Below are 26,685 nucleotides of genomic sequence, written 5' to 3'. Positions count from 1 at the left end.
TGCTGTGGAGCAATGTCTCCAATTAGCTGAGCCCTTCTGCTCTGGAGGATCAATTGATTTTTTTCTCAGCCACCTTCCTCCTGCCTACTTTATGTCACTTGCCCTGACCCTCACGGTGGCCTCTCAGCCTGCATCCTCCCAGCCCATGCTGCAGGTAAGGTCTAGTCTCAGCCTCTTGGGGGCCCCTGTTGCTGGTTAATAAGGGCAGGCACTGTGCCTGCCCTCCAGGCTGTCTGGAGTCTGGCTGCTGCTAGGCACACGTCAGCTGCTTCTCTGAAGCCTTCATTTTCCTGCTGGGATGTGCTCTTGCTCCTACCTGTGGAGCAGGGATTGGCAGCCGTTGCACACAGATTTGGGTTCTACCGTGGATTCTGGTGCTTTCTGGTTTTCTCAGCTTTTCTAAGTCTCCGGAAGCCTTGTCTGTCAACTGAGCGTGAAGACTGAGTAGGGTGAGCTCTGGAAAGTGTTAGCACGGTGTCTAACACGCGGTAGACGCTCACTAGCTACACCTGCTGTAATAGCAATTATGATAGCTAGTCCATCTCACTCTTGCTAGAGTGATAGCCTTGGTGATAAGTCATCCTTTGAGGCTCCTGACAAGTGCTTTCTTTTGAGCAGCTAATTTTCTTAATTCCCCATAAGCACTGCTTTTCTCCTCCCGTACCCCTGACAGCTCTGCCCCTTAGGGTCTGTGCCTGCATTTTTGATACGTGTAGAGCTGCCTCTTCCCGCTGACCCTTCCCCCTTGGCCCATGGAGAAAGCCCCGTGAGCACTTATGAACCGAGTGTGTTTGGGAAGAGTCCTTATGCACCAGGCAGTGTTGGGTCCCCTTGCACGTCCACCGGCCTCCTTGCCTCCCATTCATCCCCCTGTGCACACGGACCGTTCCTGGGGGACATTCCTTTCTTTCCACTCATCGCTTTGGCATGACCACTTCCTTTGGTGAAGTCTGAAAAGAAGAAGTTGAGCCCCATTTAGGGTCTAGGAGGTGCTTAAGGGCTGAAGTCACCAGACGGAAGCTGATTCTTAATTGTGTTTTGGGATTTGTCATAGACCTCAAAGGCAGAAATGAGGTGAGGGACTGGGGTTGGGGGGTGCTTAAGTGTCTCAGGATGCCTGAAATGCCAAAAGTACACTGCATAGATCCTCAGAGTGTTCACTGGATTATGACTTAAAGAGCTAGTGATGCTGAAACACTGATTCACTCACCAACATTTATAGAGCAGGTACTGTGATCAGCAGCTGGGGTTCAGAGATGCCGAGAATGTGTCTGTTTATAGTTTGATAGATGCGCACAGTAGCCATGGTGGAACATGAAGAAGGGTGGGCCTTAGTTTTGGGGCAATCTGGGGAAAAAGGTGGGAACTGAAGAGACAGTGTTTCCTGAAGCAAATAGTGTCAAGTCAAGAGCCCCGACTCCACCTAGAAGTAAAGAGCATGCCCGTGGGTCCGCTTGCCACTCCCCCTGGAGGGTAATGTGAGCACGTACTCAGTGCCCATGGCCAGGACCTGCAGGCTAGTGCTGTGCTTCCAAAGAGGTGGGCCGAGCGAGGGAAGGGCAGCTGCTCCTCCTGGTGCTGTGGTCTGGCTGTGGGCAGAATGGAATGCGCCTGGCCTCTGAGTCCTCAGCCTGATAGCTGCTTGGGGTTTCTGTGTCTGGAACTGCTCTTCTGTCCTCTCTTGAATGGGCCTCTGTCAGCAGGTGTGTGGGTGATGTGATCCTGTCACTGGGTCTCTTCCCCCAAGCCTGCGTGTGTGGTGTGTGTGTGTGTGTGTATGCGTGTGCTTGTGGCTTCTGTGCAAGACCGCCCGCACTCTAGACACTGGATCTGGACCAAAATTCCCTGGGGCAGGGTCCTCAAGACCCGTGCCGGCCAGGGAAAGCCTGGGTCCAGCTAGCTCCCTGACTTACTCTGGCCAGCTCACATCGGTAGGCCGTGTGTGAGAGGCGGCCCATCCTGTCTCTGTGCAGCGTTCTCAGGGTGGACATCAGAAGTCTGTACGGAATGGCTGGGATGACACTTTGAAGATTGTCACAGTCAGCAGTGGAGGTGAGGCGACAGTGTATCACCCTGCCCGCTGATGGGCCAGCGTGGGGTCTCTCCAGGGGCACTTCTAAAACTCAAGACTGCACTTGTGAATTTGCTTTGCTTCCTAAAAGCCTTATTTCCCCTCACAGGCAGTTTTTCATCTGGCCAAATTTCCTTTACGTTACTCCTTGTTGAAGATAAAGATGCCTCCCATTAAAACAAGGCCCTTGCTGTGTGATCAGGGAGCCAGCCTGGACAGCTGGGAGGATTGGATCCGTGTGCTAGGGAAACAGCTCTGAGGCTTGAGGACACCCACTACCATGAATGAGGGCTGTTGGGGCAGAACCCCAGCTCCTGGGCCACTCGGGGGGGGCCCCTGCCTTGACTGGAGATGGAAGGGGCCACCCAGGCAGCGGCCAGCAGCGGTGCTCTGGGCCAGGGTCCCATGCCCTGTCTAGACAGCTTAGGCTGTCTAGCTGTCTTGTGGTCAGCACAGAGGGACTGACAGAGCGTCGACAGGGACCATGTGTGAGCCCTAAGCCCGTCGGAATGTCACCAACCTCTGCTCTCTTTAACTTTCTTAGGCTTGAGTCCTGTTTATTATAACAGCTCCTTTCTGGTACTTTGTAAGGAGATGGAACAGCCATTTTCAAGTTAGGCTATTAAACAGAATAAGTGATGTTTAAGCATTGATTCGCTGGGCATTTAAAATGCATATCGAGGGAAGAGGTCACGTTTTCCTCTGGAGGCCGTAGATCCATCAGTGGGCTCTGATGCAGACCCAAAGCACTTGTTTTAAAGGGCAACTTTGAACCCTCAGCTGGCTCTGTGGCTGTGAACAAGATGCCCAGCTACTTCAGAAGCATCAGATGCCATGAACAGGTCCCCGGGCTTCACACTGGGTTAGGAAGGTGAGCCGATGCGGGAATGATGGGATGGGACAATGCTTTTGGTTTTTAACTGACTTTTAAAATTTTTTTCTATGAGCTTTATTTTTTGAGCATGATTTCATATTTTAAAGATGAGCAAATATTACAGAGTTTCAGTGTTCTTTCCTGTGCACAATTTCGCATTCTTCACATTTACCTGTGTGGTACATCTGTTCTAACTAATGATGTACCATCGATACATTTTATGTTAATTAAGATGATTCTTTATTCAGATTTCCTCGCTCTCATGTCCTTTTCTGTTGTCAGACCCACACAGACCGCTTTGCGTCCGGTCATCTGTCTCCTTAGGCTCTGCTTGGTGACGATGTCTCCTCCTCCGCTGTGACAGACCCGAGGAGCACTGCTCAGGTCCTCCGTCGGTCTGTGCAGGATGCTCTCCACTAGGGCTTGTCTGATGTTTTCCCCACGATTAGACCTGGTTTATGGGTTTTGGAGAAAGACAGTCACAGAGGTAAAGAGCCACAGCCACATGTCACATGTGTCACTGTTCCCCATCTTTTCACGCTCCCCATGCAGTGCAGTTCGGCACTGGTGATCGACTGGGATTCTCTGGTCCTTGAGGCAGTTACTTTGTCAGCCAGCTCTCTGGTGTGTAGTTCTGACGGCATCCGCTGTCAGCCGAGAGCCGGTGGCCAGATCACCGACAGCTGCTCCGGGACATGGTCCAGCTCCCAGCATAAACACACTGATACACTGGGCACAAGCGGCAGGGTGCCCAGCAGCTACGGCGACTCAGGCAGAGGCTGAGGAGGGAGCCAGGCGTGTGCGTTGACGGGGAAGCTCAGCTGGAGGAGATGGAGCATAACCAAGCAGCTGGAACCCTGCGACGGCTGACAAGCCCCAGCTGCCCGCTCCTCCTGAGGCCGCAGGGTCCCAGCCTTCCCCAGCCATGGGTCACAGTGGGCGCAGCAGAGCTGGGCAAGAAAGTGTGAGAGGAAATTGAAAAGCACGATGCGTGCCAAAAGTTGCAAAAGCTGTAGTTTGGTTTCTTTTTGTTCTGCCTGTCCTCCTATCAAATGAGCCAGCCTTGACTGTAAGTTGGGGGTCAGCATTTTATTTTTCTACCAATATCACCCCTCCCCCATAACAAAAGTTATTGTCTTGGCCTTTGTTAAGTTACAGTTCAGTAGTTTTAAGTAAATCCACATTGCCAGGCAGCCAGTATGAGAACTTTCTTCCTCTTACAAAACTAAAACTGCTCATCAAGCAGTAACCTCCCGTTTCTCCTTCCCTGAGTTCTTGACAAACACCATCCACCTTCTAGCTCAGATTTTGACTACTGTAAGTACCACGGTAAGTGGTTTGCTGTTTTGTGATTGTTTACTTCACTAAGTGTAATCTCTTTAAGATCCACCCATGTGTTACGTATGTCAGCATTTCTTTGCTTTTTTAAAGCTGAACAATATTCCACTATCTGCAGATGCCACGTTTGTTTACCCGTTCATGCACTGACGGACCCTGGGGTTGTGTTTGAGCTGTTGTGCGTAACGCTGCTCCGAATGTGATTCTACAGGTAATCTTGTTGAGTCCCTTTTTTTGATTCTCTTGACTGTATACCATGAGTCCAGCCTCTCTGTAGTCTAAACAAGCCTGTGCCTTCGTGTGTGAGGTATAGTCTTGGTGTGCATTTCTCTCATTGTTAGTAATGCTGATAATCTTCTCAGAGTTTTTGGCTATTTGTGTATCTTCTTTGGAGAGATGTCTTTTCAATTCCTTTGTATATTTTTTAATTGAACTGGTTGATTTTTTTGTTGTTGAGTTTAGGAGGTCTCTGGAACGATCCCTTATCCAATTTATGATTTGCAAGTATTTTTCTCATTCTTTGATTGTCTTTTTACTCTATTGATAGTCTTTTGGTGCACAAAACTTGGTACATTTTCATGAAGTTGTTTATTTTTTCTTTTGTTGACTGTGCCTTTGTTCTGACATTTAAGAGATCAGCTCTAAATTCAATATTGTGAAGCTTTTGCCATGTATTTAAGCATTTTATAGTTCTATGTTTAGCCCTTGTAAATTAACTTTTGTATATGGTAACATAGAAAGGTCCAACTATATTCTTTTGCACGTGGATATCTAATTGTCCTAGGACCACTTTTATAAAGGCTATCTTTTTGCATTAGTTGGTCTTGGCACCCTGTTAAAAAAAATCATTTGACTTTGTATGTGAGGGTTTATTTCTGGATTCTATTCTGTTCTATTCAATTGGTTTTATCTCTATGTGTTGGTACCATGCTGTTTTGATTACTGCAGCTTTGTAGCAAGTTTTAACATCAAGAATTTTGGAAACTTCATTCTGCATTTTCAGGATTGTCTTAGCTTTGTTAAATCTCTTGGGAGTCCATGTGAATTTTCAGAGACAAAAATTCATTGTGATTTTCATAAGAATCGTATTACATATATAGATCATATAGGGATAGTATTGGCTTTTTTTCTGGCGGCACTGGGAATTCATCCCAGGGCCCTTATACATCCCCAGCCCTTTTTGACACACGGTCTTGCTAGGCCACTTATTTGAACAGGCAAGGCTTGAGCTTGTGGTCTTCCTGCTCCAGCCTCCCAGAGGGCCGGGAGTAGCAGCATGCACCACCACGTCTGGCTTATTATTGACATCTTAACAATACCGTGTTCCAGTCCGGAACATGGATGTCTCACCATTCATTTATGTCTTCTTTCTTTTTTTTTTTTTTGTCTTTTTCCTTTTTATCGGTACCAGGGATTGAACTCACAACTACCTGCTTGCAAGGCAGGTGCTTATGCCGTTGAGCTAAATCCCCAGCCCTGTCTTCTTTTATTTTTAAAGAAATATTTTATAGTTCACATTGCACAAGTTTTCAGTTTCTTGGTTAATTTCTAAGTATCTCACCCTTTTTGGTTCTGTGATAAATGGAATTACTTGCGTAGTTTCCATTTCATTCACTTTTCCCCAAACGAACACTGAGCTTCGTCTGTTGACTTTGTATCCTGCTACTTTGCTGAATTCATTTATCCCAAGAATCTGTGTGCGTATGTGTCATCTTTAGAGTTTGCTGTGTGGAAGATGATAGTATTTGAGCAAGCATGATTTTGCTTGTTTTCCAGTTTGCATTTGCTGTGTTTTTCTTGTCGAATTGCCCCGGGTGGAGCTTCCCCGCCATGCTGAACAGCAGCAGTGAAAGGGGCTCCTTCGCCATCGCTGGAGGAAAAGTTTCAGGCTCTCACTCCCGGGCTTCACCAGAGATGCCTCTGTGTGGCTCGAATCAGGTTACGGCAGCTTCCTTCGAGGCCTTATTTGTTGAGTGTCTACACCAGGAGAGGACGTTGAATTTTGCGGGTACTTTTTCTGAACCAGTTGACACAGCTATGTATTTTGGGCAACATTTGATTAGTTATAGTATATTAGATTGATTTTTAAAAACTTTTTTTGAGTCAAGATCTCACTACGTAGTGCAAGCTGGCTTTGAACTCACTGTGTAGCCTCGGCTGCTCTCAAACTCCTCCTCCTCAGCCTTCCAAGTGTTGGGACCTCAGATGGGTGTCACCATGCTGGCGAAACTTTATTGGTACACTTCAGATACACACAGTGATCACATTCATCACAGGGAATTTGAACCCGTGCATCGTGCTGCTGCTTTTTTCCCGATTCTGCTCGCCTCCCTTCAACCCCTCTTCCCTTCCTTATTTACAAAAGCCTGATTTCCATTTTTCCTTCTATTATTTTTTTCTTGTCCTTCCCCCTCCCTCTCCCTTGTTCCCCTTCTGCTTTGAACATGTTCTTCCCATTTCCCAGTATCTGTTACACATTTTGCTCCATATTTACACTTTTGAACATAGGTATCTTATTTATTTCTCTTAAGGGTGTGGCCTCAAGGTGCATCCATTTAACTAGAAATGTCTAAGGCTTATCTTTCTTTATGGCAGAGTAATACTCTGTTATATATTTTTAAAAAATCCTACCGGGCAGGGTGGCACATGCCTATAGTCCCAGCATGTGGGAGGCTGAGGGAGAAGGATCCTTATGAGATTGAGGCTGGTCTGTTTACAAAGTGAGCTCAAGGCCATCCTGAGCTACATGGAGAGACCTTGTCTCAGGCAGACAGAAAATAAACAGACAAAACACCCCACATCATTCATCAGTTGGACTGTTTCCAAGATTTGGCTATTAGAAACTGTGTCACTGTAAACATGGGTGTGCATGGGGAGGATGCTTCTGATTCTTTCAGGAGCATATCCAGAAGGGGAATAGCTGGGTTGAATGGAACCTTTAGTTTTAGTCTTTTGCGGAATCTCCACACTGATTTCCACAATAGTTGCACTGATCTACACTCAGGGAGAAGGGTGCCTTTTTCCCCACAGCCCCTCCAGCATTTGTTATCGGTTGATTTCTTGACAATAGCTATTCTTTTTGGAGTGAGGTGGAATCTCGGGATGGTTTTAATTTGCATCTCTTGAATGACCAGTGATGCTGAACATTTTTCATATGTTTATTGCCGTTTGTATTTCTACATCTGAGAAGTGTCTGTTCATTTCACATGCTCATTTTTGGGTTGAGTCTTTGAATTTTGGGGAGTTCTGTTTTTTAAGTTCTTTATATATTCTAGATATTAGTCCTTTGAGGTATAGCTGACAAAAATTTTTTCCACTCTGTGGGTTGTCTCTTCACTCTGTTGGTGGTTTCTTTTGCTGTGCAAAAGCTTTTTTGTTTCTTTAATTGGTACCGGGAATCGAACTCAGGACCTTGCACTTGCCAGGCAGGCACTGAACCGCTGAGCTAAATCCCCCTGTGCAAAAGCTTTTTTAATAAGATGAGATCCCAGCTGACTCTTTGTAATAGTTCTTGTGCACCTAAAGTTTTGTTCATAAAGCCTTTGGCTACACCAATGTCTTCAAGAGCTCTGCCTATTCTGTCTTTCAGCAGATTTAGTATTTCTGTTTTAATATTTAGATCTTTGATCCATTTCAGTTTTTGTTTACTGCATGGTGAAAGATAAGGGTCTGGTTTTAATCTGTGGTATATACAAAGCCAGTTTTCCCAGCACCATTTATTAAAGAGGCTATCTTTCTTCCAGTGAAGGTATTTGGTAAAAGATAAAGTGGCTGAGTATGTTTGGAGTTGTTCTGTATCTTCTAACCAGTTCCACTGATCCTTGGGCCTGTTTTTATTTTTCCCAGTACCATGCTGTTTTTATCATAGTAGCTTTGTAGTATAATTTCAAGTCAGAATCGCGATGCCTCCTGCCTTGCCTTTGTTTAGTTGATTTTTGTATGCTGAACCATCCTTGCATCCCAGGAATAACTTAAGATTACTATTTTTATTGTCCTTTGTCCATGTACATTGCCACACCTGCAGGGAGGCAGCAAGGAAGAGTAGAGAGCCTACAGTGTTTGGAATCAACAGAATTAGGTGACAGTCCTAGGTGTGCTGCTATTGGTGGGACCTTGAGCAGTAACCTAACTCTGAGCCTTCTGTGTTGAAACAGGGAACATGGCCTTGACCACAACGTCACACACAGTTGTGGTGTTCTTTGAGCTGATTCCTGTGCATTGCTTGGCGGACAGGATGTCTCACCCGTGTCTGGTGGTATTATTGTCATTAATAACTGTGGCAGCTGTCTGGCAGCTCTAGGGACAGCACCCTGGGACGCCATTGCCTCAACCACCATGAGAGGAAACAGGAGTCCCGCGGGGTAGGGATGTGCTAAGCCAGGTGCTCCCCTTTTGACAGTCATGGGAGACTGAAAGGTCCAGGGCTGAGGGACAAGAGTCCCCATCCTGGTATAACTTGCCCGAACCCAAGGAGACCAGCGGACTGGGGCCACCTTAGGAACAGCCCCTCGCTCTGCAGAAGTCCTCATGGCCTCACCTGTGTAGCCCAGGCCACCTCTTAGGCACACCGAGGGGGCCCTCGTGGATGGCAGTGGCTTCTCCAGGGAGGAGGAAGGTTGGACATGCTGAGCCAAGTGACACCTGAGGACCGGAGGGCTGGGCCTCCGTGGGGGCTCTGCAGGCTTCTGGCCGCCTCGGCAGCCTCCCAACAGCTGGGAGCAGTCTGAGCCATTGCTTCCCGGGAGCCGCAGCTGCTGATGGCTCTTCCTCTTCAGACGCCACCTGGGTGGGTTTTCTTTTCTTTGCTGTTTGGAGGATCACTGTGTCCTGGAGCGGAGGGACCAAGGAGAGGCCGCTGGAGCTGCCCAGGTTTGTGGGCCTGGACCTTGCTCCGGTGACCGCGTGGAGGCTTGTTTGACGTTACTCGCTCTCAGGAAGATTTTCTTTTGTCTTTGTGAGCTCCCCCTCCGTGTGTTTTCTTTGTGCTTTTCTGGGTTAGCTCTTCCTGGGAGCATTGGCTCTGGGCCACCCCATCCCTCTTGCAGCCTCTTGTGCCTTTGGTGGCCTCTCTCCCGCTTCACTTTCCAAGTCCTTTTCCATTTTGCTCTTCCTGGGTTTCCTGCCTCTGTGTGTCATGTCTGCTGTCTTGCTTGTGTGTCTCTCTGAGGGGCTTTCTTTAGCGTTGGTCAGTGTCACCGCCCTCTGCTTCTCCCACCAAGGAAGCCCTCACTGTGTCACCTGTGTGCGGCCCTGAGTGACTCGGCTGTGGACTGGGGTGGGAGGAGGCAGCGGCAGGGAAGCTTGTGTCAGCCGTGGGCTGAAGCCTCCCTGTGCCTCTGCGGTGTCCTCCGGTTGGGTAGGGGACACAGCGAAGAGGAAGAGATGGAAAACGTGGGCGGTCACTAGGGCCCCTTTCCGGGCCTCTGCCTCTGAGTGGCTTCCTCACTTCCCAGAAAAGGGGAAATGAAGGAGGGGCGGGGAATGGTAGCGGTGGAAAGGAGAAGCATTGCTGTTTGCCGGTGTTGTGTGTACCCCGAGTCTCCTCTTCGCAGACGGCAGAAAGGGAGCCCCATCTCCCGTAGGAGGGCAGGTGCTGGTCACTGAGCTGAACTGCGGGAAGGGCAGGTCTTACACACACCAGTACCCTCTCCTGGTCCCTTCTCTGCCTCCCCCTCCTGGCCAGTTCTCACCTGCATCACGCGGTACAGCTGGTGTAGGTGGCTGTTACATAGCGTGGATGTGAATAGTGTAAGGCCAGGGTGATGACGGCCACAGGTGATGATAATCTCAGGACTAAAACTGGCACAGGTGTCCCGCAGAAAGCAGGATCTTTATCTCCCTGAGAAATCACCACGTCTTACAGCTGGAAGGAAAGTAGGGGGTTAGTCCAATCTACTAGTGTCAAGCAAAACAATTCAGAGATGGGACTGGCCCGAGCCTTCCCGAGGCCTACTTAGCATTGCCGCCCTGTGTGAGAGTGAGGAGCTGGGCTCCATGCTTCTGGAAGGCCTTTCCTGACATGATGCCGTCTCTCCCTGTCCTTGAAGCCATGGTGAGCATCTCCGATCAAAGGTCATCTGCTAATGAAAGGAGTCTGTCCATTCCTTTTCTCCTGTCTTTCTCTTCGGGCAGCCACCACCCAGCCCTGCAGGACCTTATCTTCTAAGCTGGCTCTGGCGGGGCTGCCCCAGGTACCCTCAGCTGTTTGCTCCACCATCCCTGGTGTGACCACCTGCCGACCCCGGCACATCAAAGAGCACACAGGAGTGGAGGCTAGTGTCCTGGGCCAGGCCGTGTGCTGTGATCTGCACTAATCTTGAGGTTCCTGGGGTGAAGGACCACAGAGGATGACAAGGTAAAGAGGCAGAGCCCTCTCTCCTGATAGAGAACAGACTGCTCAACCACTCTAGCACGTTTATTTATACACTCAGAAGGATGATGGCAATTTCAACCCCGCTGCCTAGCAACTTGTTTGCATGGCCGGCCTGGGCCCCTCGCCTTCATGGAGCTGGAACAGCTTGTTTAGGTGGCTTGTTTTGGGCCCTCTGTGTTTTCAGGGCTGGTCTTGCTTTAGCCCCACACATGTGATCGATCTCCAGCTTCAATGGCTCCCTACAGCATGCACCTGTCCGATGGGCTGTAGCTTCCCTCTGGGACTCAGTTGTCCCAAATGAAAGCCAGAGCCTTCATCTCAGTCGTTCTAACCCACTTTGGCATTCTGTGATGCCAGGTGCCCCTGCTAAACATTACATGTTGGCTATGCTGCATTTATACACAGTGAAGGCTTGTAACACCATCTTTGTTGCAAAGATGTAAAGACACTGTGGGCTAAATCATACCCCCCCCGCAGCTTGTAATAATGGCTTTGGGTAAGCAGCCTAAGCCATGGGGCCCAGGCATTCTGTGACCCAGTGAAAGTGTCCCTGGGTATCCCTGTCAGGAGTGAGGTCCTTAACTCTCTTTGGAGCATCCTCCTACGACCCAGGCCATGTGACCACTGTTCATGTTGTTCATGGGCTGAGCCTGCAGAAAAGCAAGCAGGTGCCTTGGGGAAAGGCTCGCGAGGCTTTGGCAGCAGGAAGGGAGGCATGAACACGGGATAATGAAGTTTCACTGTAACTTGGATCCTCTGCCTTGTAAAGGGAGGTTGTTTCTGAGTTATTGGTACAATGGAACCAGGTATTTGGATCGACCTCATGCTGCATGGCCTCGGAAATAATACACCATGTTGCTATATCATCAGCTAGTAAGCTTCTCTTTCCAAGCAGCTTTTACCCAGCAATTAAGTGAAATTATGCGACTCAGTATGGAAACATAATCACCAGAGAAACTTTTCTGATTACGCTCTCCTCTGGCACATGCAGCAGGCGCTGCACCAACGGCAGGACAATGGGAGAAGAAAATTAATGTGAAATGTTGCTGCCAGCTGAAGTGTCAGCTGTTTATCTATACAGACAGCAGTGCGGGCTGGAGAGGAGAGAGGAGAGGAGACCAGACAGATTCCTCCTCACCGTGTCCTGTAGAGGAAGCCAGTGGGCACATGCTCTTTGTTCTTGTGCCAGGCTGCCCGTCCTTTTCTTCTTCTCAGTCCTCCTGTCTGTCTGTCTTTCAAACAAGAGAGTGGTCTGTGTGACCTAGAATGAAACAAATGGGGAGCAGGAGGACAGGGAGGCGGGGATCCCCCGCTCCAGCAGTGATGATTTCTTGGGTGCCCTATTTTAGCAAATCAGATCTGAAGGGTTCTAGGCAGGAGTCCAAGGTCTCAACCTGATAAGACCCTCTCGCATGCGTGCACACTGAAATTCGAGGACCGTTTCCTGGTGCCTTCTCTCAGCTCTACTGAGTTTTGCTTTTCCCTGACTCCAAGATTCTCCCTTCACTCTGCTACCTACTCCGTAAACTCTGTGGCCTGGAAATAAGATTTATCATTTCCGCCACCTCTTAACCTGCCGTTCCCAGCCAGCTCCAGGCTGCCCAGTTTCCTCCTTGGAAGGAGGGAGAAAGGAATGTGTGGGAAGGGGGCCCTGTGGGAGTGAGGGACGCTGAGATTGAGTTTCTTGGTTCAGCGGAGACAAAGGCATTTTGTGTCACCTCAAAGGCTCTGTGTCTGTACTTGGCCCCTTGACGCCTAGCTATTGCCATCTGTATCACTGATGAGATTTTTCAAAATAGGTTTAGGAGCCAAGAGGCACCAGGAGGAGACCTGGGCTGAGGTGCAGCTGCTGGAGCTGAGCCTGGGCAGCAGCTTGAAGGGGTGGAGAGTGGGTTGCTTTTCAAATCTACGACAGTATTTCATTGAGCCACTGTAACTTGACCAGGTCTTAACTTTTTAGCTTGGTACTTACAGCTCTCCAAGCCTGAGTTCAGCCATCTTAGGATTCTCTCCACCATCTCCTCCTGCTCTCCTCAGACTGGGTATCAGCGTTCCCGAAGGTGTCTTCCCCTGGAAATGGGGACTACTTGGTGGGTTGCTGGCACAGCCTCCTGTTACCTAATGCAGATATTTCTAGTGTGAAGCCCTCTCACCTGCTCAACCTTCTCAGGGTACTTCTAAGGAAGCCAGTTTAGGCAGCTACTGTTGAGTGAAATGTGTCGAGATTCAGCGTGAACTGAATTTGAACTTGAACTGAATGCTGCTTGTCACCCTCCTTCCCATCTCCCCCACGCCCTGCCTGTGTCCAAGCTCTTTGCTGTGCCAGGCTGCCCTTCCTTTTCTGTCTTTCCTGTCCTGTGTATCAAAATCTTGTCCTCCATTCAAGGCTCCGCTGAAATGTGAATTCCTCCATGGAAGCTTCCAGATTGCTGTATTGCCTGCTTCTTTCTCCCTGTTCCTGTGGACTTCAGCTGTGTCTGATCTCTGCTCCTTGGGAAGTCCTCCCCAAATTTGCGGATATGTCAGAGCCCTTTGCTGCCAAACCCTGCCTCTCCTTGGTAGCTAAGGCTGAATCTTGGTCACCTATTTATTTATGCCTTGGAGACCCAGAATAGTATGGCTGTTTCTAGAAATTCAGTGCTTGTGGGATTGACTTGAACCTGAGCATCTGAGGCGGTGGTTGTCAGGGGTTAGGGAAGGGTGCAGCAGAGTCCCGAGCTTCTAACCACTGTCTCCAGTAGCCTGAAACCCTTGACATGCATTTCCCACCCCAGGAGGAGTCTGCTGGTAAAACACCTCTCCTGGCTAGGGCTGGGAAGCCTAGCTCATGTTTCCTTCCCTCTGGAACTTCAGGTCCAGCGTTCAGCAAGGCCCCCAGGGTTTGAAGGCCTTTAGTGTCCAGTTCCATCCTCCAGATCCTGAGTCCAGACTCTACTATGTGTACAAGGATCAGATTTAATTTGCATGTGAATTTGTACCAGCAGCCTGGGCTGGGAGATAGCAATAAACTTATTGGAAAGGAGGAAGGAAGGGGATTTTATAAATATCAAGTGCACAAACTTACTTTATTTCATACTTTGAAAAATGTATTTAGGAAAGTATGATTGCCTCAATTTTTTTTATTTGATTGCCTTAATAATTGAAGGAACTATTCAGTATTTGATTGCTGAACCAGGTACAGTTACATATCTGTAGTCCAAGCTGCTTGGGAGGCTGGGGTGGGGGGAGGTTGTTGCTTGAGGCCACAGGTTTGAGACCAGCTTGAGCAATATAGTGAGACCCCCATCTCAAAGAAAAGATAAATAGTCCCAGATTTGTTATTATAGAGCTGGGCTTATGAGAAGAAAGAAAAATACCCACTTATCAGTCACCATTTCTTTTCACATATTAAACCCTTCTTAACCAGAGACCAAAAAAAAACCTAAAAACTTATAAAATAACACTAACCAATTATGTGAAACAGTTAAAGTGGAATTGCTCTTAGGATGAATGCTAGTTGCCATCACTATGTTCTGCAAACTAATAGCTATTGGGTCCAACAAGGCTGAGAATCCAAACCTAAGACCCTCTTACTAAGCCCAGGAGCCTTGACGGGGGATAAATAGCCTTTAGGTGGCATCTACTATCCTCTGTCTCCATGAAAAAGCAATAAAATTCTCCCTTGGATGAAAATATCCCATTTTAGGTCTGTCAGTCTCCCACAGATTAAAATCTAGCAAACATGAGTTTGCAACCAAAGATTACTAAACACAGCAAAAACTAAGTCACTATGTTTGAAAAGTACAGATGTAATAAATAGATTTGGAGTCCTAGCCAGTTAAGATTTTGGAATTATCAGAAACAGAATATGAAATAACTGTGTGGAAAATGTTTAAGGAAGGGGCCAGGGATATGGCTTACTGGCGTCATGTCTGGTTGACAAGCATAAGGTCCTGAGTTTGGTTCTCAGTACCTGGGGTGGGGCTGGGGAGAAAATGTTTAAGGAAATAAAATGGGATCATATAAAAGAACAGGCAACGAAGACTAATCAAATGACCAACCAGTTTGAAAAAAAGCCACATGGAGTATTTTGAAATAAATAATACAGTCATTGAAATAAAAAATTTAATGGATATGTTAACAGTACTTAAATAGTTAAAAGACCAAATGCAAATAGAAATTAAATCTGAAACAATTACCCAGCGTGTGGTACACAGGAAGGAAGTAAAAACCGAAAGCAGTTAAGTGAAATGGAGAATAAAATGAGAATGTCTAACATTTCTAATCATTGTATTAGAAAGAGAAACTAGACTGGAGGAAAGGCAGTGTAGCGGTCAGGGTTTACTAGAGAAATGGGCATAATGTAGGATGTACAACTGCATGAGAATTTACAGATTGGCCTACAGAGGCTACCCACAGAGTCAGGAATAGACCAACACAAAAGGTCAGAAGGATCCGGTCAAAGTCCTGGAGCTCTCGTCATGTCCCGTGTGAACAGGAGACCAAAGGGTCTGCACTGAAAGCTTGAAGGGTTGATGCTGGAGACCGGAAAGTGTGCTCAATGTCCAGAGTGAAAGCAGGTTGGAACTCCTCTGCAGGAACCAGAAACAATCCTTCCTTCTTCATTTCCCTTTTTTAGCATTCAGGGATAATCTTCCCTAGGGTGGGTCTCCTACACCCAGAAGGATGCTGAGTCAATTTAGGTAGGCATTTCTTACTCAGGTTAACACAGTCAACCATCACAGGCAGTGTTTGAAGAGATCATGCCCGAGAGCTTTTTATAATTACAAAATGGAAAGGAGACATAAGAGAATGCAGGAAGCCCCAACTTATGAACGTTCAACTTGCAGACTTTCATAGATACAAACTGATGACACATTTACCATCATGCGCATGCGTGGACGTGAACCAATCGTGGAATTAGTTCATGTGACTGCAAGACGTTGTCACAGTTGTGCTGCTGCGAGCTTGCTGTACAGAGCCGTGGTACACAGTAGTACCGTGCTCAGTCAGAGCCCGGGGTGTCTGGAAGCAAAAGAAAAAGTAGCGATGCGGAGAAGACTGCGGGGGAGCACAAGCAATATGCATTTATATTTATATTGTGTCAAAGATATATAAGACTCATTTTTTTTTCAGACATAAGAACAAATCCAACTTAGGAACACTGTTCTGAAATGGAGCTCATTCTTAAGTCGGGGACTTACTATACATAAAAATAAATCTGCATGTAAACATTAGGCTAATAAAATTCCAAACACAAAAGAAATTAAAAGGCAGAGAGAAAAGATGGAAAGAATGTCTGTAAAGGAATAAAGGAGCAGACTCCTCAACAGCAATCGTAGAAGTCAGAAAACAGTGTAGTAACATCTTCCAAATGGAAGCAAAAGTGATTGTCATCCTACAGTTGTGTACGTGGCTGTGTCGGTTACTTTTCTCTCATTGCTGGGGTGAAATACCAGGCACCTCAATTATGGAAGGATAAGTTTATTTAGCTTTCGGTTTGTGGAGGTTTCAGTCCATAATCAGCTGGCTCCAGGCAGGGTGGCATGGCCGAGGGGCAACAGGTCAAGGTGGCAGAAGACAGCGGGAAGCAACAGGAGCAAAATGGGGGTGAGGAGCAAGCCTCTTTTCCCTCCCTTGTATTGTGTGCAGGCTACCTGCCCTCCGGTGGGTGTAGCTCTCACACTATCTCTGTGCCCTTCTCTTTCTTAAGAGGAGGATATTTACAGTGTGAGGATGCTGCCCCCCCCCCATCACTTTGTTAAACTTCTAAATACCTCAAGTTGACACAAAGAACAGCACCCTAGAGGGTAGGGCCTGTCTCCTACACCCCCGCATGCAGAACTGCTGAGTTACTTAAACTAGACTTTTCAAGTGGACACAATATCCATTACAATGGTCAAACTCCCCTCCAAAGATAGAGCTGTATTAGTTTACTGCTGTGTAACAAATTACTACAAACTCAGAAGCTTAGAACAACACACATTTGTCTATCTCAGAGTGGCTTCTCCACACCAGAGGTCTAGCACAGTTTAGCTGGGTTCTTTCCTTCAGAGTCTCACCAAGCTGCAGTCTAGGTGTTGGTTGGGTTTGTGGTCTGACACAGGGATTGCCTGGGGAAAGATCTGCTTCCAGCCTGCATCAGGCTGCTGGTAGAACTGATCTCTGTGGCAGGGAGAGGCCCTCATTTTCTTACTGGCTATTGGTCAAAGACTGCTTTCTTTTTAGTTGCTAGGTGCTCGCACAGTTCTTTGCATTGTGTTTCTTTTCATGGGTCTTTGCATAGCACGGCAGTTTATGTTTTCAACCAGGAAGGGAGAAAGTTCTGTGGTTCCAGTTTGCTAAGACTGAGTCTTTTGTAACATAACAGCAGTATTTGTGTGACATCATGTCACCTTTTTTGCCATGTTCAGTTGACTAGAAGCAAGTTGGCCACTCCTACTGCATTAGTGAGGAAGTGGTCACACAAAGGAATTATTGGGGACCCCTTAGTGTCTGTCCTTAGGGTCAGGGCACCACAGAGGTAAGATGACAATATTATCAGATACACAAAAGCAGTTTACAATGAATAAGTCTTCGTGAAAGAAATTTCTAAAAGATGGCCTTTAGAAATAGGGGAAATGGTTAAGGATAGCTAAGCCTGAAAAAGAATGGTGGTGAATAAATCACTTAGTAAATACATTGTATTTGTCATCTCACAGCATTGTAGATTACTCCCAGCACAGCAGCTTAACAATGGCTCCTTTCACACAGTTTTGAGGGTGAAGAATCAGGAAACTGCTTAGCTGGGTGGTTCTAGCTCAAGATTTTTAAAGAAAGTCAGGCACGCTGGCATGACCTGCTTCCAAGCTCACTTACATGGTTCGTAGCAGGGTTTTTAGACTGAGTTACCTTAAACCTCTGTCAGATGAGCCTCTCCAGGGTGATGCTTGATTGTCCTTAAAACATGACAGCTAGTTTTCCCCAAAATGAGAGAGAGAGAGAGAGAGAGAGAGAAAGAGAGAGAGAGAGGAGGAAGAAGAGACAGGAGGAGAAGGAGGAGGAAGAGGAAAAGGAGGAGGAGGAAAGCCTGTTATCTCTTATAACCTCACATTTATTGGAAGTGACATAGTTTGGCTTCTGGCACATTTTATTGATTACACAGACCAGGCCTTTTGCAGTGAAGGAGAAAACTTTGCATAAGGATCTTAATACCAGGAAGTATTTGCTATCATTTTGACAGCTGGCTACCATACACATGGGTGAATCTAAACACAATTGTCTTCATAAAGTAGAAATACTGATACCTATTTTATGAGATTAAAAAAGAATATTTGAAAAAAAAAAAGAGTATTTGCTGGCAAGCATGAGGTACCAAAAAGAAAAAAAAGAATATTGTATTGCATATACAGTAGCATACATTTGAGGAAGGGTATGACCTATATTTTCATACTTTCAAGGAAGATATTTAATTATTATAGCTATTAATAAAATCCTAAAACTTAAAAATCTAGTTGAATTCACAGGCTCCAAAGGTGACCATGAAAAGATTAGAAACAGATTGCATGATTTCTAAACCAATAGGATGAGAAAGTAAATTAGACAGTGCTAAATCCAAAATATGGAAGAAAAAGAAAAAGACAAGAACAGAGAAATAAGCATAAAAAATAAGAGAAAACAGCCCAAATCAGGCCAGATATTTCAATAATCACAATAAAAGTAAATTTGACAAGTATTAAGAGACTGTCAGGTTGCACTTAAAAAAATTGATCTTTGATGTTTATCAGATTTACACAAAACACATTGTTACACTGAAAGGTAGAAAGTAAAGTAAATTTAAGACCAAAAGAATCACCATAAAGTCCCCAAAGTCTGACTTAGAGGATAATAAAAGAGTGATTAATAAAATAATTAAGCTGTGGTGAGACCAATCAAGCAAAGAAGGAATTATCACAGGAAATATTAAGAATGAAAAACAGGTCATACTAAAAATCCAGTAGAAGTTAAAATGCTAAGAAAAGACCATGAAAAACTTTATAGCAATAAATTTGAAAGCAGAATAGAGAAAATGCTTACAGTCAAGGTGTAATGCACTGAATATCAAGAATAAATAAGGATCTGAAAAGTGCCACAACCATTAATTTATTGACTAGGCCATTTAAAATCTGCCCACAAAGAAAGTACTGAGCCCACATGATTTTACAGGTTAGTTCTACCAAACACTGAAAGGATGGATCATTCCAATCTTCTAAACATTGTTCTGGGGATAAACTGTTCACGAGACCGGTACTACAAAACTCCTTTAATCAATTTTTTGTTACTGTGACAAAATACTTGAGATTGGATAATTTGTGAAGAATAAAGACTTGTTTAGTTCTTGGATTTGGAGGCTGGGAGATCCATAAGTGTGGCGTCAGCTTCTGGTGAGGGCCTTTGTGCTGCCTCAAAAAATGGTACAGAGCATCATAAGAGACAGGATGCGAGTGTCTCTCTCTCTCCTGCCCATGTGATTTCATCTAACCCTACTTACCTTTCAGAGGCCTTGTTTCCAACTATCACTAACATACGACTTCGAGAGCTAAGATTCCAATCCGCGAACTTTTAGAGACACATTCAATTCACTGTCCATATCAAAACAAGGCGAGCTCAGGACAGTAAAATAAATTTGCAGCCTGACCTCACTCACACACATAAATGCAAAACTCTAAGCAAAATGTCAGCCAGCCAAAGCCACCCTGTATCATCCACATAGAATTTATTTCCTTGGTAGATGAAAGAGGAAACACATAGCTGTGGAGTAATTACTTATAATTAATAGAAAACCAGAAACCTCTTGGAAAGCCAGGGTTAGAGGAGCTCTCAGAGTGTTAGAAGATCACCATCTAAAATTAATAGTAAACCAGGATGTGTGCGCTTCTACATGAGTGTTCAAGTGTGTTCATCATTGAAGTCTTAGTACACTAAGATGAGGAATGCAGATAAACAGTGTATTAGAGAAAAGAGGAAACAGTAGTATATCATTTACAAGTGATGTGTCTAGAGAACACCCAAAGATATCTTAGAAATAAAGAGTTTTGTAAGATGATTGGATTTATGAATACATACAAACTAATTGCTTTTCTCTTTATTAGCAAAATTAGGAAGTATATAAGGAAATGTTTAAAATCCTAATGCAAATAAGATACTTGTGAATGAATCAACAGAAGATGTACTCCAGACATATAAAAGCAGTTATGAAACTTAGAGAACATTGAAAAGATTTTTTAAAAACTGAAAATATTTCTTTATAAGCAGCAGACTGAAGATCAGAAACGTCAGGTTTTCACATGTTCAGTAGATAGATCCATGGCAATTCTCATGAAAATCCCATTGGCATTAGATGATTTTGACAGGTAGATTTAAAAATTTGTTAGAACAAAAGCCTGAGAATAATGAATACATTCCTGAAAGAAGAGGAGAAAAAACAGATGCGGTCTTCTACTTCATGGCAGGATTACTGTAAAGCATAGTAATTGAGACAGAGGGACTGTGCCTTTAATACAAGCCCAGCAATCCCCTTCTGTCCGTGGGAGAAACATTGCGAGACCCCAGGAGGAATCTAATGTGTGAAGCCAGGTAGCACTGAGCCCATATATAGGCTGTTTTTTCTATATTCATGCATACAAACCTATGATAAAGTTTAAGTTCAGTTAGGCAGAATAACATTAACAATAATGGTAAAGCAACTACATCTGTACTGTAATAGCTATGTAAATCTTGTCTGTCTCTCAAAATACTATACTTTTGCCTTTTCCCCTAAAGTAAGTATTTTACAGCTTCTTCTTGGCATATTTAACAGTGATGGCTAGCATCACTCCTCTTGCACTTTGGGGCCATTGTTAAGTTAAAAAAAATAAAGCTTACTGGAACACAAGCACTGTGATAACATGCAGTCACTCTGAGACCACAGATGGCTGCTAAGCAACTGATGGGCAGGTAGTACATACAGAGTGGATACAGTGCACAGAGGGATGAATCATGCTGCAGCTTGAGGAGCTGCAAGAAATTTCATCATGCTGCTTAGAACTGTGTGCAGTATAATTTATGAATCATTCATTTCTGTATTTTCCATTCAGTGTTTTCAGACCATACTTGACTGCAGTACGCGAGTCTGTGGAAAGTGGAACCAGGGAGAAGCGGGAGCTATTATACAGAAAAATTGGCTGGTATATCCACAGCAAAAACCCAAAACACAAAGCTAAATGGAAACTAGAGATGTAGTAGAAGTGTTGTGGTACATCATGAGAAAGGGGAGGCTGGTCAGCAAACGGTGCCTGAGAATCCCGCTTATCAACGTGGAGTGCAGTGAGGCTTAGGTTGCTCCGTCAAATGTCATACTAGGATCAACTCTGGACTGAGCGAAGGTTTAAATGTAAAGGAACAGCCTTTAAGTTTTTAGAAAAAATTTTTTTCTGACCCGAGAGTAACGAAGAATATTTTAAATAAGACACAAAACTCATTCTGTTCAGTTACATTAGAATTCAGAAATTCTGTCCGTTGCAAGACAACCTTAACACGTAAAAAGACAAGCTGCTACTAATGAGATATTTGCAGTACTTAATAATAGAGGTTTAGTATCCAGAAGGCAAAAGACGTAAGAGGAGGAGTCAACTGTTTGAAGAAACTGTTTGCACTTTGGGGCCATTGTTAAGTTGGACAGACGTGAAGAGTGGACAGACGTGAAAGATGCATAATCAACTCAATGAAGTCATCAAATATGAGCTTACTTTTTACCTCTAGACTGACAAAAATAAAGACGTCTAACAATATCAACTATTGATAAGGCTGTAGACTAGTGAGCACTTTGAAAAGTAGAGTAATCACTTTGGAAAATAATTTTAAATTATCGTTGATAATACAACCCAACGAATGACTTCTCTCCCAGGCTCATGTTTAGAACATCGTTTTTTAAACTGCAGAGTGACCCATCGAGTAGCTTGGCTATATTTTTTTCTTAAGCAAAACAAAGTTGAATATAAAATAAGAATACATCGTTCATAATAAGAATAAACGTTGCGTTATGGAGTGTTTCCAGGATAGACGAATATGTTTGTGGTGGGTGGGAACGTAAAATGGATTTTTGATGAGAAGTACTCAAGAGAGTCAAAAACAGTACCCTCTGAGTTCTTGGGTGTGTTTCTTGGGCTACACACATAAAGTGTATTATTTATAATAGCAGTAAATTGGAGGGGAGAGACACCACATGTTGACAGAATGGATCAATACCTGCACAGTGGGATATATTGCAACATTAAAAATGAATGAGCTGTTATATGTGTTCATATAAATAGATCTTAGAAGCAACCTTGAGGAAAAAAAAACAATACTCAGAAGGCTGTACACATGATGTCATAGTTACAAATCTCCAAAAAGAGCTAGCAATATATTATTAGGTACATGTATATGTCAGTATATTTTTAAAAGGAAGAACAAGGTCTAGTATATATTCATACAATGGATTTTTTTTTGAGACAGGGTCTTGCAATGTAGTTTTGGCTAGCCCTAAGCTTCCTACGTAGCCCACACAGTCCTCAAACTCACAGTGATCCTCCTGTTTCAGCCTCCCAAGTGCTGGGATTACAGATGCCAACCATCATTCCTGGTGCAACTGTGGGATATTTTAAAGCCATAAACAAAGCACTCCTACGTGCTATCATATAGATGAACCTTACTAACATGCTGTGTGAATGCCAGATACATAAAGCCACAGATTTTATGATTGTTTTCGTATGAAATAAAATTGGCAAAACCAGAGACCAAACGTAGATTAGTGACTGGGAACCTTGGGTGAGGGGTGGAGCGGGACCACTGGACACAGAGTTTCTAGCATCAGGAGACATGCTGGAAATGTTCAGAAACTTGAAAATGGTAAGAACTATGCTCTAACATATTTCTAAGTGTCCAATAACTGGGCAAGGAATGGGTTGGGGAAAAATACAAATAAATGCAGTATTTGTAGTGTTGTAGTTTTTTTATTCATAGGTGCTTATCTTCTTACTGTGCTTTGTGACCTGGGTACTGTGTATTTCTATACATACAATATATAACGTAAACTTTAAGAGAAAACTAATTCTAAAGTAAGACAGCAGTACAGGTAAACCACTGGCTGCCTTCTGGCCTTCTGCACTGTTTGAATCCCGGTGGAGTCCTGGCTTCTGGGTGCTTCTGGATGCAGTTGTACTGACCCCTGGTGGCTGGGAGGTGAAAAGCCGCAGGGTGGTGCATTTGGGACATGGAGTCACAGAAAGTGCCCACGCACAGACCAAAGAGCCCACGAGGCCACTAAGCAGTTGTTCAGGGGTTCAGCCTTTACCCAGTCTCACCCTCTATGGGGAAGAGTCCTGGGCATTCCCCATCTCTGTACCCCTCCCTTTTCGTTGTCTCTGTACCCCTGTCATATGAGCCCAGCAGTGCAGAGTGAACCACCCAGACTTGTCCCTGGGTGAACCATGCCCTTTGCCTCTACTCAGAGAGCCCATCCTGGGGCTATGTACTTGGCTCAGAGGTTAGGGCTCAATGAGCCCCAGTGGAGATCCCAGCATCTGCTGGAAAAGGAGAAGCTTGGATACTAATGGTAGAAACCCTTTACAAATTCCCTTTGTTTAATCAGGGCACCTTTGGTGGGGGGGGACGATGAGTTGAAGCTTGTGGGAAGAGTTGACCTGGTTGCTTCAGAGTGTGAGGACCAGCTTACGGGACCTGCCCGTGTCAGGGTTTCAAAGAGAAAGTGACCATCCAGTGTCCGTCCTCATTGCTAGCTGGACTAGGTAGGCTTTGCTTTATCTCTGTCTGATACAAAGGAGAACTCTGATGGGTTCTTGGCTGTGAGAACTGAACTAGGACCTGAGATAACTGCAGAAAGATGGACCAGACAGAAGGACACAGTGATCATAAGGTCATTGTGCGCTTATGGCTTTGGCCTTAGAAGCAATGTGACCCACGGGCTTCTGGGCTGCTCTGAGCTCTCAGCCCTGCTTCTCTCTCTGTGTCCTGAATCCTCTGTGAGCTTCGGGTTCCTGTCCTGTGACATGGCATAGTCATAGTGCCTACCAGTGGCTCTAATTTTGTGCTATTAATTCAATTAATGCCCAAGAGCACTCTTTAACAGCCTGGTAAATGTCAGCTGCTTCACGGTGAGTGGTTTGAGTGTTCTTGGACTCAAAGGAGAGGTGAGGATTTGACTTTCCCCGGAGTGGAGGTGTGGTTCCTGTCCAGAAAATAACGCCTTCCTTCCTCTGCCACAGGCGTGATGGAGGTGGTGCTGATCTTTCTCTGCAGCCTGCTGGTCCCCACAGTCCTGGCCAGTGGTGAGTTTCAAGATGGCAGCCACGGTCCTTTCTAGAATGTTCTGGCCCTTTGTGGGCTTTCAGCCTACACCTTGGAACTCACTGCACACCAATGACTAGACCATAAGTAGCTACTTCTGGCTTTATGCAAGTCATGAGTCTTTTCCTGACCTCAGTTTCCCTACCTGTTAGAGGACAACAGACCTGCCTTTTGGGGGTGATGCAAGAATAAAAACGGGCCGTGGCTGTGTGTGTGCTGTAATGCAGGCTCTGAGCCAGCAGGCTACCCTCTGTGCATCTCCAGTGTGTCCCGGGGGTCCCTTTGTGGGTACTGAGATCTGGGAGGTAAGGTGAGTTGTTTCAAGACATGCAGCTGTCTTCTTCCTGATCATGCCTATTTACTTTTGCAGCGACTGAGCAGGAAAAAGAAACGGACCCTTTTTATTATGGTAAGTGACCTCAGCAGCCCTGGACGCAGGGGATGGCGGATCAGGGTGTAGACGCAGCTTCTTAGGCCTGCTCGGCTTCTGTTGCTCACCCCTGGTTCCTTTGCAGACTACCAGACCCTGAGGATTGGGGGATTGGTGTTTGCTGTGGTCCTCTTCTCTGTCGGGATCCTCCTTATTCTGAGTAAGTTTGTTGGTTCCTTGTTCATGGTGGCTCCAAGTAGGTGGGGCAGTGCCATATCCTGGCCATTCTGTCTCTGGAAGGGAGAAGGAGACACCCTGTCCTCTGTGTTGGCACCAGGACCTAACACAGCTGAGCACGTGGTGAGCGCTTGGCAAAATAGTGAAGCATGATCAAGGAAATCATAGATGAAAATACACACAGATAAGAATGGGCAGGTGGTTCGTCCAGTCCTGTGTTCATATGGCATGAATAGGACAGTCACAGAGATAGGGAACAGGTGCTGTCCCCATTGTGCTCCAAGGGATGCACCCCTGTGTCTGTTTTCCACACGTAAGCCTGGTCTGCACAGGGCCCTTGCACGTGCGTGGTTCAATGCATTGGGCTGATGTAGCCATCCCAGATGTTGAATGTGCTCCCTGGGCTCAGACGAACCTTTGCAAGGGTGCCATTTACCTAGTCCCTCAAACTGCAGACTCAGAGCAGCCCTCTTGTGGCCAGGCCAGGTGCATGACCTTGAGCTTATTCTGGTACCATGACCTTGATGGTTTCTTTGCTTTTTAGGTCGCAGGTGCAAGTGCAGTTTCAATCAGAAGCCTCGGTAAGAATACCATGGCGATGGCCATCTGGGGTGACGGCAGGACAGTCAGGGAGGGGCTTCTGCATGTGACCCTAATGGCCATTCTCTTAGATTCTTGTCTGAGAAGGAACAAGTGTACATTGGTGGAAGGTAGGGGCAGGGCTCTGAACTTGAGGGTTTCCAGGAGACCCTAGGGCAAAGGAGAGGTCAGAACATTGAGGGCCAACCTGTGACGCCAGAGTGGGCAGGGGAGGGGGGTGAGGAGGAGCTGGAACTGTCTCTGGACTCTTGTTGGGTGAGGGAGAAGCTGGAGTCACGGCTGGGCTTGGGAGTGGGAAGCAGAGGGCCTTGTGGCCTCTCTTAAGGTTCAGTTCTCTCTACAGAGCCCTGAGGTGCTGTCCCTGTGCCTCACCTGTGTGGGGCTCTCTGAGCTAGACACTTGGCTTCTCTTTCTGTTCCCATCAGTCACACCCCACTCACCCACCACAGTAGCCACGGGTGGCTTCCAACCTTGAAAACCCAAATCCTATGCAGAGCACGTGCAAGCCCCTGCATGGCCCTAGGTCCCCTTCCGGTTCTTAGTCATCAGAGGGCTAACCTAGAAGTGCCTGTAAGTTCCCTGTCCCCTTTACCCCAGCTTCTCCCTCACCTACCCGGGGTAAGTAGTGCCCAAGCCCCTTGGAGGATCTGGAGGGATGGATCCACATGGCCAGCCCTGCTCCCAATCAGGAGAGTGTGACCCTGAGTTTGCCCTGGAGACCTCTGACAGCTGTGTCCTTCTCTTACAGAGCTCCTGGAGACGAGGAAGCCCAGGGGGAGAACCTCATCACCGCAAACGGTAACCAGCCAGAAAGAGGGTCTCAGGGTATGCCAGGGAGGGGCTGCCGTGAGGAGCCATGGCCTCCTTAGGGCTCACCAGATGAGCTCCCATCGTGTCAGGAATGGGCTGCCCAGGTGTCTGCGGGGCTGCCCCTTGCCTGCACCAAACAGGCCACGATCAGTGAGACTTTTTACACAGCATCTGCTTTGGGTCAGGGACAGACCCATGTCATTCATGGGCATTTGGCCCGGGAGGTAGAAGATGCTACTCACATATTATAACTGAGACTCAGAGCCCGGGTTCTTGTAATCAGCAAGTAGCAGGCATGGATTGGTACCCACATCTGTGGTCGGGAGTCTCCTGCCTCAGGTACAGGGTGGCGGCTGCGTGCCTTGGCCCCCGGGGGGGGCCCCATAACTGTCTGTTCTGGTTTTCTTTCCAGCAGCGGAGCCCCAGAAAGCAGAGAACTGAAGTGCAGCCTCCAGTGAAGGTGAGACGCTCTGTGACGGGGTCCTCCACTGTCCTGTCACCGTCATCAGGTCTGGGCAAGGGCGTCAGGTGGGACGTCCTGGGCTACAGGGGGTGCGGCTTTATTGTGAGCTCTGCTCTGAGGAGGTTTTCAGGGCTGTGGGAGGGACAATGGAACACGGTCCCAGAGGCAGCGAGTGTCCAGACGGTGAGCACGGTGAGCGTCCAGAATCCGTTCCACCCAGCCCAAG

General features: G+C 46.3%; 1 protein-coding gene across 4 annotated transcripts in view; it reads left to right on the top strand.

The window, feature by feature from the left end:
- Fxyd6 (FXYD domain containing ion transport regulator 6) overlaps positions 1–26,685 on the top strand; it is a 33,452-nt gene that overhangs the window by 4,338 nt on the left and 2,429 nt on the right. For 2 of the 4 annotated variants that reach the window (XM_063255853.1, XM_063255851.1), the window contains exons 2-7: positions 23,898–23,960; positions 24,350–24,388; positions 24,495–24,569; positions 25,131–25,167; positions 25,935–25,984; positions 26,409–26,456. In XM_063255853.1, the coding sequence (XP_063111923.1) occupies positions 23,903–23,960; positions 24,350–24,388; positions 24,495–24,569; positions 25,131–25,167; positions 25,935–25,984; positions 26,409–26,437 (288 nt within the window). In that variant the 5' untranslated portion in view covers positions 23,898–23,902 and the 3' untranslated portion in view covers positions 26,438–26,456. Of the gene's footprint in view, positions 1–4,401; positions 4,495–23,897; positions 23,961–24,349; positions 24,389–24,494; positions 24,570–25,130; positions 25,168–25,934; positions 25,985–26,408; positions 26,457–26,685 lie in introns of those variants that run through there. The other 2 variants (XM_063255852.1, XM_013155552.2) reach the window with 2 other exon arrangements.

Source organism: Cavia porcellus, unplaced genomic scaffold, assembly GCF_034190915.1.
Source record: "Cavia porcellus strain 051 isolate PalLab524CR breed Dunkin Hartley unplaced genomic scaffold, mCavPor4.1 scaffold_9, whole genome shotgun sequence".
In the NCBI taxonomy this organism is placed as follows: domain Eukaryota; kingdom Metazoa; phylum Chordata; class Mammalia; order Rodentia; family Caviidae; genus Cavia; species Cavia porcellus.
This window is presented reverse-complemented; position numbering and strand designations above follow the sequence as displayed.